Below are 13398 nucleotides of genomic sequence, written 5' to 3'. Positions count from 1 at the left end.
TTCCTTGGTTTCAGCAAAGCTGTAACAAGTTTAATGACTGTTATTTTCTGTTCCTACTACATAGTATCATTGTTTCTGTTAGGTGGAGTATTTTATGAATTCTGAAGTAATGCTAAGCGATGCTTGTCAAAGCAAACATTGTGATGTGGTCTTTTTCTTTTTTTGTACATTAGGTTTTAGTAAGCAATTTTTCTGGATTACGGCTGCAGAGCTTTCATAGCTTCATGAGAAAGTATGGTTTGATGCAGTACCAGGCATCTCCTGATGGTTTTAGGGAAAAAAAATGCAATATTCCAGACTGTAAGCTGACTGTTCATCTGGCTGCACAAACAAGAAGTGTTTTCTGAGAGATGTATTCTGTTGTAAAGAAAGTGTTTTGTTCATTAAGCCTTGTGAAGCCCAGATCATAAGTGTAGCCTTGATTGTGTTTCTGTTACTACATAAGTTGTGTTGCTTGTGGCAAAATTTTCTATGCGTGCATATGCCTAGTGCTAGTAGAAGTGTGCTTAACAGAGAAAGATGAAAACTTTTCACCTCTACATACATCAAAAGCTAATAGTTGAATGGTGTTTTATTTTTTCCTCTTTTTATTTCTTTCTCTTTCTGTCTAATTATAATTTGGTAATGGATATATTGCTTTCTAGTGTTTTAAAATAATTAGTTTTAAGGTAGGGAGGAAATGATACATAAATGTTTTTCTTACTAATCTTTAACAAAGCAAATTTAATTTGCTGCCTCAAGAGGGTGCTGTCTGCTAGCAGCTTGAATTGCAAAAGTGAAGTAATTCACGTCTGCAATTCACTAGGTGTTCTAGTCTGGTTGAGTTTTTATGTTCATAATCCAAGTTGCTTTAATAAACACCTGTTGTTGTTTGTATTAGTTTCTACATGGATTCACAAAATACTGGGAAAGAAGCATAAAGTGATGTAATTATTTTGTGTTTTTACATTCATTTTCATGTATTTAGTTCTTGTTTACTTCTTTCTACTCACAGATTTTGGATCATGAAAGAGGCAAACATTGGTCTGTTTTGCAGAAAAACAGAAACCTCTGTCCTTCCAGTGGTTAATCAGGCTTGTGACAGAGAAGCTAAGACTTCTGTATTGCAGCTTCACATTAGGCTGCTCTAACCTTGATAATGAGATATTCAACCCTTGAGTAGAGCCACCACTGTAGAGAAAAATATATGCGTACACATAACAGAGATAGCAGTTATAACATAACATTATATATACATATAAAATTATATATATATATATATATATATATATATATATATATATATAACATTATAACACATAACAGCAAGATAACAGTTTGGTTCCCTGCCTGAATACTGACTGCTATAACTAGTTATTTTCTCTACCATTCTGAATCTCCTTTAATAAAATACAAATTATGTTCTCTTTTTCATTTTGCCCCATAATCTGCTTACATTTTTGCCCTTGATATTTTCACAAATATTAAAAGGCACACTAATTTTCTACAGCATGAGTTTTTTCCTTTTGAAGGTATCAGAACGAGTAGAGAGGAGACTTCAGGAGATAGAAGAAGAAATGCGTGCTGAAAGACAGCTTGTAGAAAGGCGCCAGGACCAGCTGGGCCATGTGTCTCTTCAATTACAGGAGGTATGAAACAAAAGCTTCCCTCATATTTAGGATTTAGTTAGGAATGTGTTGCATTTGTAAACCTGTACCTGTCAAATTGGCAGAAGCGCTCATATCTTGGGCACATGTTTTAACTCAGTCCAGCTCACATTGTTTTGATCAGATAATACCAAGAACAGTCTCTGTCCTTCATTAAATTGTCTTGACAATATTTAGACCTTTTTGGTAACTGCCACAAATCTTCTAACAACCTACCCCCTATGCCCTTCCTGAAAACCTAAGCAAACAAAAGCAAGTCATTAGCTGGGCTTTTTCAATTAAAAGATTTTATTTTCTAAAGATAAACTTTGCTTGCTCGTGCAAATGAACACTTTAATTTAGTTCAACAAGCAATCTAAAGCGCTGTAGTGGCCAGACAACTTTTCACTGCTTTCAGTTTTATTCAACAATACCAACAATATTCAAACAAAATATTCAACAATATTTTTTATTCAGAAATAAAAAATACTGTTTAGGAGACAAATAGAAATGTTTAGAATATAAGTAAAAATTTGAGATAGCTATTAGCTTTTTTCTTTCTTGTTTTAGAAAACATATGAAAAATACTTACTTTTTTGATTTAACTTCTGTTTGGAAAAATCTGTGTCTTAACATAGTATGACTTTTTATTTCACTCCACTTAAGATTTGCAATGTTATCTCTATCTGTGCAATAGGATACTATAATTGAGAAGAAATATGCAATTCCTTGGTTTTTACTCTTAGTGTTTGCAACATAGCTTTTTGGAAGGCTTGATACTGTGCAGTGATACTGAGGAACCTTGCTCATGCTACGTATTTCATGTAAAGCTAGAGACTGTTCATGACTGTCATATTTTAGAAGATGATATGCTTTTTTTTAAAATATAGATAAAAAGTAACATTTATCAAAAGGCTTGGAATCCTTCTGCCAGTATTTCAGAAAGACTTATTGTTTCATTTTCTTTCCAGTTCATGCCCTACTGGGTGAAAAGAACTAGAGTACTGAATTTCTGTTTTCATCGCTCTTTAATATGCCTATGTCCACTTCTAGATTCCTCAGTTGTGTCTTCAGGCTGGGGAAGGGATGCTTAATGCATTGGTGTGATTGGATAGTGTTATCTGGAGAATGGAACATTCTTATTTTATCTTTTTAAAGGGATGATGTCTTATATTCTCTAAAGATACATTGACGCTGCCATAGTTTCCTTAGAAAGAAAACTTGAACTCAAGTGAATGGGTTCAAATGTAGTTCAAAGAATTTTCATATGATCTTCCATAGATCATATGAATGATCATAGTCTACGTGATCATGAGCCTCCAGGCTGGGTGCCTTTTATTCTTGGTAGCTCATCATTTGAATTTCATGCAAAAAGAAATACTAAGTACATCCTGGACCTTCTATTCCCCTAAGATGTCCAGCTGTGAATTAAGATGGTTTATTAGTTTCTTCTGTAAATTCTACTTCACTTTTGTAAGTTATTTTTCCTGAGGAGCTCCTTTTTAAAATACAGTTTAAGTTGCTGTATTTTAGAAAAAATGTACTTGAACTGCCTTGTGTACTTTTGCATAGTCTAGTGAGAATGAAGTAAATAAATATTTTGCTACAATTGTTATTTGGATGAAACATGTTTCTCTATAATTTTGAGCTTGTTATTTTGTTACTCTGTTTCTCATCCTTTGTAATTCAAATAGTGAGTTAGATAGACTCTAAACTCTGACAGTGGCCTCAGTCTTGCAGTAATCATTGCACAGACATAATGTTCTATTGAAGTCTACTTCTGTTTACATTAATTTCTCCAAGATGCTTCCCAAGTAACGTAACTGGAAAGGAGCGTAGTGTTTGGACTGAGTTTTGAAATCCTGTCATTAATATGGCCTGAATGATTTACAGAGAAATACTACTTAAAGCATTTGTGGCTGTTGAGTGATAGAATTTTTTCATTAGTTTGCCTATTACAGATTTTGAATGAAATAGAATTTTACTTTTGCATGTGATCAGTAGTTGCCTCTAATTAAGACATTGTGTGACATTTGTAAAGATTAAATGCTATTTTTTTCGGTGAAGTGCAGTGCCTGTAACTGACCACTACTTGTCAGTGTTTTACCGTCTTAAGAGAATCACCTTCCTAAATTGCAATTATTAAATTATATATTTACAGGATCTAACACAACATGATACATTTATTTTGGTCTTTCTCTGTCTTTTTGGCCTTTGTCTGTCTTTTCTCTCAGTTTTTTGTATAATGTGCAAAATTCTTATTTGCATTGTAGTATTACATATTACTATAATCATAGACTGATTATGAACCAGGAAGATGTATACATGTATACTGGCCATTAAGAAAGCTTGATGTATAAAATGTTTTATCTTTAAGTTTTAAATTTGTATTTTTGTTTTGAAGCTTTAACCTGTCTGTGCTGTGTGTAGTTGTAGAAAACCTATTTCCTGCACATTTTATGTCTCTTTTACCTTAGTGTGTATTGGTACATTTAATCAGCAATTACTGCAAATTAGAAAATAGCAATTAGCAAACAAATTCATGCAAATCTTATATCTTAATTTTTTTCTATATTCCTGATATAAGTATTTTTCTGATTAGAAAGAAGAACAAATATTCTTTTCTTGCCAGGGGTATTGACCTGTATATGTGAATTGCTGTTACAACTGCATTTGTTGTGTAAATGAAAACTGTATTGAGATTCTTCAGTGCTTCCTTTTTTTTTTAATATAAAGACACCATCACATCTTACTTTTGTTTGCATTTTTACATCTATTTTTTAAAAAAAGATCAAGTATCATTCTTAAAAACCTTTTCTTTGCATTCTTTTCTGTGCATTGAGTGTCCTGGATGGCTTTACAAAATTCTCCGCTTGGCTTCTTGGACTTTGGTGAAATGTGTCCATGTATTCATGCTTGGCATGCTTTAGGTAAACAGAATCATCATTGTAGAACCTTTTGAATCCACTGGCTGTGGTAAGGCAGTGACTTCAGTTATGTCTTAAGCTAGCAACTTGGGTAGGCCAGGAAGCATTTTTTAACTTTCTCCTAGTGCAACTGTACACTTAGACTCTGTTTGCCTCCCACTGCAAATACTGTAAAACTGCAAGAAGCTGGTGGACAGAGAGTGGGGTAAACTGATGGTCAAAAGTCCTATTGAACATTGTTTTTTGCATATCTTTATCACTGATGTTTTTAGACTAACATAAATTTGATCTGTGCTCTGAGCCACCTGGATATTTTAGTGCATTGTTGATACTTGCTCTTTGGCTCTGTGCTTATGCCATCTGTGGCCAATGGTTTCTGTTTTGATTGTAGTTTGAATCTGACTCTTGCTTGGAACAGGAGCAAGTCTCATACATATCTGGCACTGAAATAGTTAGGTAGTCTCTTTTTAACTGCCTGGCTGTTATGTTTAGGTAGCATTCTTGGAGACATGCTAATCACTAATGTAGCAAGTTAGGGAAAGTATTTTCATTCAGATTAGGATGTGGTACATCCTTGCCTTGCTTTAAATTATAGCTTGCGGCTGTTCTGTTTGTATGTTTGTGATAGTATGAAACATTCACTGATCAGTCTCACTTTGAAAGAGCAAGTTTCAGTTTGTGGTCTGTACACAGCTTTCAAAAAGTCTGGTTTTATTTAAAAAGAAAAAACAATACAGCAAAACCAAACTGAGACCAAAACCCAAACCCTATGAAAAGTTAGTAGGCTTAAGTTGCTGTAAATGTTATGATTTGCTCTTGAAAGGTTATCATATGTTGGAAAGATTGAGAACTTGAGTGGTTTCACAATCATCCCCATAGTTTCCCTCATGTATAAGAAAAAATAATCTATGAAGCAGTAAGTTAAAATTTTGAAGTTTTGGGGTTCAATAGATATTCTGTGTATATAGAAGAGGTATGCTCAGTTGGGGTATACCAGTTACATTTGTATTCTAATGCTGTCTTATGCTAGTGAGCTCTTTATAAAGACCTATAAGAATTGCCCTCTTTGGTCAAATCAAAAGTTCATCTAAGCCTGACCACCTAGCAGGCAGTGGAACTTGTAGCTGGTCCTTCCCAAAGCCATGCTGTGAAAACCTCTGTACATGGAAGTTCTCTGTCTCCTGTGGCCTCCTATATTCTGCCTCCTCCAAGGCCTCATCAGCCTCGTCAGTCTCTTACAGACCAACCTGGACACGAATGCTTTCAGAGGAGGATCTTGGTAGGAGGATCCTGCTGACTGTAGGTTTGTTTCCATTCCTTGGTGCTTCAGCTTCTCTGGGCAGTGTCTGCCTGCTGTTTGCAAGCCATCAGGGAGGAGTCTGTGCTTGAACTGCTGTCCTTAGCATCCTTTTCCTAGTTCCCATTTTTTACATTTGACTTCCTCAACCCTTTCTTTGGGGACAGCAAATGAAATCAAAGAATCAGTTAAATCTTTACATGTGTTGTTTGGTTTTTTCTTTTACCCCTCCCAAGAGAAAGCCTGTATAGTGATCTTTAGTGGAGAAAAAAATGAGTGTGGCCCAAAACAACAAGAGAGAATTATTTACAAAAGAGTACAGAAAGGAGGCAAAACACAGAATTAACTTTTACCTGTATGATTTCTGAATTGTCAGTAACAGCTGACATTTGTCTGGCTGTGCATGACCAGATGTTTCCATTGCCCTATGACATTTTGATTAACTGCTTACCTGGCATCTACTGGTACAATGCATGTTTCACAGTCCAAGCAGTGCACATGTAGTATGTTTCATTTACTGTAACATTACTTCTTTTTTGCAGTATTTTGACTCTGGGGTATCTATCTATATCTCTATATATGAGCTGTTATTTTCCTTAAAATGAAATGGCTATGGGCTATTTTTACAATATGCAGAAAATAAAATGGAAGGTTATATTTATAGTATCAGTATAGTAAAGGATGCATTTCTGTTTGAAATGATTCCTATTTAATAGCCTGAATATCAGTCAATGAAGTTGAAATGGCATATTTATTTCCATGGTTTCTTCTGGGAATTAGGATGTGCTACTGATGCAGAGATATTTTTTTGCTTTTAGCAGGAATAATCTTTGAAAATTTTACTAGTATTCCTGACTCCAGCCCAGCTGTAATATTTTCTTTATGATTCTGACCTCTCTAGCCAAATTTGTGCATGAGAACGTGTGCGTTTGGTACTATGTTAATTATTAATTTAGTGCCAAAAATAAAGTTGACCTAAATTTGACTGTCTATAGCAAAGCTTCTAATTTTGCTAGTAAAACTGATGGTTGACTGCAGTTAATGGACATCACATATTCCAAGTAGGCTGTTCTGAACCGATACTTCTGGTCATTAAAAATAAACAAAGAAAAAAACGTGAACCAAAGCAAAATCCCAATGAACTTGGGTAGTGCAAAACAGTATTAGCTGAAGAGATGATCTTAGACTTTTGTTCATGTTGCTTTTTGGGACTTCTCTCAGGAGCCTTTTTGAGTAAAATGTGTGCAGTGTTGAGTTTTATAGTTGACTGAAATGATAGATTTAAATGTCTACTGAATACTTAGGAAAGTAAGTGTGTTACAGTCTTCTATTATCTGATTAGAGATCAGTATGACTAAGTATAACTCTTTATGTGGCATAATATTTTCAGTGGCATAGTTATGATTAATGTCTTCCATGGTCTCACATTTTAATGTAAGCTGTTCAGGCAGAAGAGTAATCCAAACTGTACTGAAACCCTTAGGTTTTCTGAGGTGAGGTTGTAAGAGGAAGGTAAGTATATAAAGCCATTTATTTTCTCCAGAAAGATGCTTTTAAAGCCAAAACTTCTAAAGCTGAATGCCTGGCTTCACTGAAGTTGATTAATATCTTGTATTCTGTTTTCATACACTGAAATTGCTCTTCAGTGTACAGTGAAGAGAAAATGTTCAAAACTGAATGAAATGGCACAATTTATAGGGGCAGATTTCAAAGAAGATAAGATTTTCCCATAAATGTAAAATGAAAATGCTGCTTGGGAATGACAGACTGGGAAAAAGAAATTTCTTTCTGGAAAGGCTATGCATTTTTGTTGTTCTGTTGTTGATTTAGCAAGTAATTATGAAAGGAATAGACGTACTTATGCTTCAAGATATGGGATGAAAGTAAAGGATTTGTGCTCAGGTACCTATTTAATTGATTTGTGACTAGTGTGAAAAATGCTTGGTCATGTTGTGCAGATAAAGACTGTGATTATAAACAGTTACAGAAATTCATGGCAAATTATCAGTATATGACTACTGATCTCTTTCAGCTGATGTTTCGAAGTGATATTTAAAATGACCCAATGTGATTTTAGATACCTCAGTCTCAGAGGGAATGGGAAAAGTTCCCATGGAATTGTTTTATTTTTTGTTCTTGTTGTCAAGGAAGGCCACATCAATGTTGGTAATTATTGATCAGGAAAGTTTCAGTTGATTCAGTTGTAGTTCTATGGCTTTAAGCATCTATCCAGATTCAGAAAAAAATAGCCTTGTCCTTTTTGTGCTTTTGACTTCTCACACAACCTTATGGAAGTGTTTTCTTGACTACAGTCAAGAACTACGTTCAAGACTACAGTCAAGACTACAGTCAACTCAGCATTGAATTTCATAACATGCACACTTTATATTGGAGAATATATTCTTTTTCTCTGATATGTGCATAGCTAGTCTGTAGGGGATCTCTTGAGCCTTTTAGACCTTAATCTAAAGGTGTTTGGGGTCAACTTGAGAGTCTGGAGCTCTATACATCGGAAGGATGTTAGTGCTGCTTTAGACTTTGTGTTTGTCCCTGTTCTCTGCATGGGTGTGTTTATGTATGCATGAACTTATATTTAGCTTTTCATAACAATATACATTGGCTTTACATGGAAGTATTAGATGCAGACAGAAAGCATTTGTCTAGATCTTCTTTCTTAAATTCTTTATATTTAAAAATTTTAAAAATTTTTTATTTTTAAAAATTTTTATTTTTTAAGATTTTTAAAATTCTTTATTTTAACAACCTTGGAATGATGGCTTCTGTAAATTTTGTGATGATGTTTGCAATATATTTTTCTCCTCCAAAGGTTTTAAGGAAGCAAGATGTTAAAGCAGATGAAACAGAAGAGCTTGTGAGAAACAAACTTGTGAAATACGAAAGCGAAAAGCACCAGGTAAGACTTAATTTTTCCTTTTTGTTTGGTTTTAAATGAGTATATATTGTCATCTGTTACAGTATATGCTTCCTTTTTCTGAGAAACCAGCAGAACAAAACTTTCTTTACTCTTTAAGAATTCAAGGTGTGGGATTTTTTCCTGCATCAGAGGCACTGTGAATATAGCTATGCTCAGCTTGTGTCTCTGCTTCAAAGCTCTTCAGTTATAATATGTTACTTCTAATAACTCTTCCATCCTGCCAGGCAGACAGATTTATAACTTGGGCATAATCCTTGATTTCTTTCTCTACTTTGTCTCTGAATTTGTATGTAGTCTGCTGTTTCTTATTTGCAGCAGCTCAAAGCAGCTTTTCTTCATCCCTGCAACTAGCTCATGCTGGTTATTTTGCACCATAGTTATTATTACTTACTCTTACTGAACTGTTGCCATATTTCACTCTTTCTTTTCATAGAAAAGAAAATTTCTTGTATTTCTATTCTAGCAGGATGCAAGGGCTGTATTATGCTTTCCCTGGTTTTTTTTCCACTTGCATCAAGTTTAGCATCTTTCAAAGGTATACCCCTTTATGTTAAGCCTTTATGTAGTGCAGTGTTTTATGTTATGTTGTTCTCTTCATTCCCTTAATGTTGGTCCTGTTTACTTTGCCCATTTGCCAGGCTTTCAACATCCTCCTTGAGATTGCTATCTCAACAATAACAATTTCTGCTGTCAAAACCTCTATTTATTTCCAAGTGGATCTTTGAACTATTTATGGAAGAAGTCAAAAAATATTTTGAAGCTTTTGCTTTCGTTTCTTTTTTTTCTTTTTCATGATCATCGGTTTGATGACTATTTCTGATTACACATTTTGAATATTATGTTTTTAGGAAAACTTTCAGTTTTATTAAATTTAGGGCACTTCAATTTTTTTAGTCATCTTGTTTCCAGAATAATTCAAATACATCATCTTGCACAACACAGAAACCCCACAGATTTTACCTATTACAGTTCTACCAATGCGTGTCATCTTTAACACTTCTAGGAATAAACTGTTTACCAAAGGTGACCTAAAATATTAAGTCATTATTAATTTTGAGTTTGAAAGTATGTTTCAAATCCAGGGACAATATTTTTGAAACTTTGTTAAAACTTATCTTCCATTTTTTTACTTTAAACCCAGTAAAAATTTACTTTTGTGATTTTTCTTTTGTTTTGGGTGATATGAATTATTTTATATCTTTATGAATAAATTTATGTATTTATGGAAAAATTATAGACTGTAAGTAAAATTCCCTTTATGTAATTTAAATTTAAATAAATATTGCAGGGATTTAGTAAAAATGAAGGTTTGCTTAAAATTTTGGACAGATAAAAATACCATGTATATTATACCACATTTTAGATAGATGCTTATAGGGATGAATTTATGTCAAAATTAAATGTTAAAATACACTTTTATATTATGATGCCTACATTGCTTTTCTTTTTTCATCATCCTCTGAAATGCAAGCTTGAGCAGGAATTGGAGCAGTCCCGGAAAAAGTTGAGTGAATCTGAAGGCAGTAGAGAAGCTCTTTTGCATCAGGTAACTGCTTTAGTATGGTAAAAATCTGAAGGTTTTCATATTAGGTCGTGTCTGAGTCTTTTTGTTTAATATTCTTATCTCATACTCTGATAAAATGGTTTTATGAAGGAGGGCATGAAATATAGGAAGACAGGTTTAAGTGTGTATAATATGTGGACTGAGCTCGTTATACTTTTCTGCTTTCCAAACATGTGTATATGCTCATATGTATTAATTATAGTAGTGATAGTAATGGTATGTTTTCAGTACATAAACACATTTTGTGAAATTTCCTTTCATAATATGCTTTAGAACTACTCCTATATTAGTGATCATTGTTCTGCAAAGCATGTGCTGTAATTGGTGAAATCAGATAAATCAATGACCTAGAGGTATTTGGTTCATTGTAACATGCAATAAAAGTATATAATTACCTGAAAAAGTATCTAAAGTGTGCTTTAAACAATAGCTATTGATGCATGTATGATTAAACTTAAAATTTGTAGGAATTTGGATTATAGCTTCAGAAACAAGTCCTTTCTCCTAAACATCTTTCCTTTGGAGGGGCTGGATAAAAAGACTGAAATAACTAGGGAAGGGGTAGTTGGCATTCTCATCTTTTAGCATTATTTGTTTGTCTTGTGTATCTAGCAGAATACTAGTTTTGAGTTAGCTATATTACTGTTTTCAATTTAAATTATTGTGAATGACATATAGAGTAATATGAATTAGAGGTATTTTTCTTCAATTCAACTTCAGCATGTTGGATTTTCACTATTTTCCTACATGTTGTCATCTTTTTAAGTCTATATGATATATGATAGAAAGGAAAAATGTGAAGACTTCTGTGTTTCTTATGAATAAATACATTGTATTTTTAAGAAGCACAATTTAAATAAAACATTCTGTATATTAAATTTGGATAGACATTTTCACTAACTATGAAAAAAGACAATTGCAACATATAATATGATAGCATTTTGTTTGGTCTAGAGAAATTAATGCTCATCTGTGGTCAACATAAATGAAAAGGTTTCCTTTAATTTTGAATAATCAATTTGTGGCCTGTAATTAGGAAGTAGTTTGTCTTTTTGTTTTCCATCTGCAGTACTCTCAAGATGTATTTATAAATATTTTTTGTGTGTAATATTTTTTTACCATTTAATAGAAGTATGCTATTTTTGGTTTTTGTTCTGTTTTTCATTAAACTTTTGATGCTTGTGCATATATTTTAGATTGAGGATCTTCGTTCTCAGCTTTTGAGAGCAGAAGAAGACCGTGTAGAATTGCAACATCAAATCTCTTATGCTGCTATGCATCGCCAGAGCTATCAGGATGCACAAGATGATGACAGGAGAATTAGAGCAGGTACAGCTAATATTTTGCACTGGAGACCTGCAAGCTAGTTAGTGGGCATGGATATTAATTTTATCTTAGAGCTGCAGTCTAATTCTTCTATTGTTTTGACAAAACCAGCCAATTAATTCCTCAGATTTAAGTTAATACATATTGGCACCTGAATATTAACAGACAAATAGCAATGACAATTAATTTATGATAAAATATTTTGATTTGCGTGGTTAAAACCGATGAGACAATTTCAGCAAACTGAATAGTGTTTTTACAGAAGAAAAACGTGTTTTATTTTTAAGTAATAATTTCCCAGAAAACTGGCATTTCAGTCCATTTGCAGTTTGAATTCTGCCATCTTGAAAATGATAACAAGAGTCATTGATTAGATAGTTTATAAGGCTGATGACTTTCTGGTAGAATTTTTAAGCTATGTGTTCCTGAGTGGTTTAGAAAATTTTTCTGTATGATGCAGTCAGAGCTTCTGTTTGCACTATGTTAGAGTTTTAGAGTTAGAATAGTTTTATTTACACGACAAATGCATTAAACAATTTCGAGATATAATTGCATATTAAATTACCACTTTAGCAAGGTCTTCAATTAATTGCTAGTTATCTATCTGTATTTAAATTTTTCAAACATAATCACATAGGTATTAGAGAAAGTCTTTATCTTTCTCCTTATTAGCATAGCAATGTCTTACTCAAGGTAATAGAGAAATAGTGACTGTATTCTAGAGTCCAGTGTCTATGGGACTATTTAATTGGTTTGGCTAATGACATATTTTCTTAATTCAGAAGCTGAAGTACAAAAATATCTTGGTTTTTAAAATAGGACTCTGACTCCATGTTTTACAAACCTCATACAGAGCACTGGAAATGGGCTTAGCTTCAGAACTGTAATGCAAAATAATAATTTCAATAGTTTTTTCTCCAGTCATGTTAATGTATCTGCTTAAAAGTTAGTTTATTTGGAACAATATGCCTTTCATATTAATAAAAGCATATTTTAACTTTCCTATTGATCTTCTAAATCAAAACAGTTGTAAAAATATGAGGAAAATTTTAATGTACTGTAAGTGTTAAAATACATGCATACATTTGTATAATTTTTGCTGTTGTGTTTCACCTTGCTGTGTTATTCCTGTTTCATCAAAGATATATGGGAAGAAGACAAGTAAAGATTTTTTTTCCTTTTGTCTCCAGTAGTTATTTATGACTTAAGACCTTTGAATTTCTGATTGAGAGAATTTATAGCTTACTCTTATCAAAATCTTTGGTTGTAGTTTCAGGATTCAGACATAAAATTCACAGATAATGTGACTTTCAAATTGGGAGGTATTACTCTGGTGAGATAAAACCTTGGCCTTGAAAGTGATGGCCAAATTTAATTTACACCAGAACTTCCCCACTGTTTCTTCCATCCTATTTTATTTTATTCAGTTTTGCTGTGGCTTTTGTTGTTTTGTTTGGCTTTTTATTTGAGGGGAGCAGCTGTGTGCAGGGGGAAGAGTGGAAACCCCTATAAAATGATGGAAAAGTACTGTTTTATTGTTATTAAAATGTTATTAGCTTATGATACAGGTATACAATTTTTCACAGATATTTTGGTGAAAATCAGTAGTTGTAGAATAATCTCAAGTGGAGAAACAAATTGCCAAAAATTAATTGAGATTAAATTAATTTACCATGAGTTGGTATTTCTACTGAATGTGTTGCTCTGTTCTTGCTGTTTTACAG

At 33.2% G+C, this 13398-nt stretch overlaps 1 protein-coding gene across 3 annotated transcripts in view; it reads left to right on the top strand.

Moving 5' to 3' along the window:
* The window catches only part of CEP128 (centrosomal protein 128), a 104146-nt gene that overhangs the window by 16348 nt on the left and 74400 nt on the right, over positions 1 to 13398 (top strand). For all 3 annotated transcript variants that reach the window (XM_077180587.1, XM_077180586.1, XM_054635741.2), the window contains 4 exons: positions 1512 to 1628; positions 8677 to 8763; positions 10256 to 10330; positions 11545 to 11677. In XM_077180587.1, the coding sequence (XP_077036702.1) occupies positions 1512 to 1628; positions 8677 to 8763; positions 10256 to 10330; positions 11545 to 11677 (412 nt within the window). The remainder of the gene's footprint in view (positions 1 to 1511; positions 1629 to 8676; positions 8764 to 10255; positions 10331 to 11544; positions 11678 to 13398) is intronic.

This window comes from Agelaius phoeniceus, chromosome 6, assembly GCF_051311805.1.
Source record: "Agelaius phoeniceus isolate bAgePho1 chromosome 6, bAgePho1.hap1, whole genome shotgun sequence".
NCBI lineage: Eukaryota > Metazoa > Chordata > Aves > Passeriformes > Icteridae > Agelaius > Agelaius phoeniceus.
This window is presented reverse-complemented; position numbering and strand designations above follow the sequence as displayed.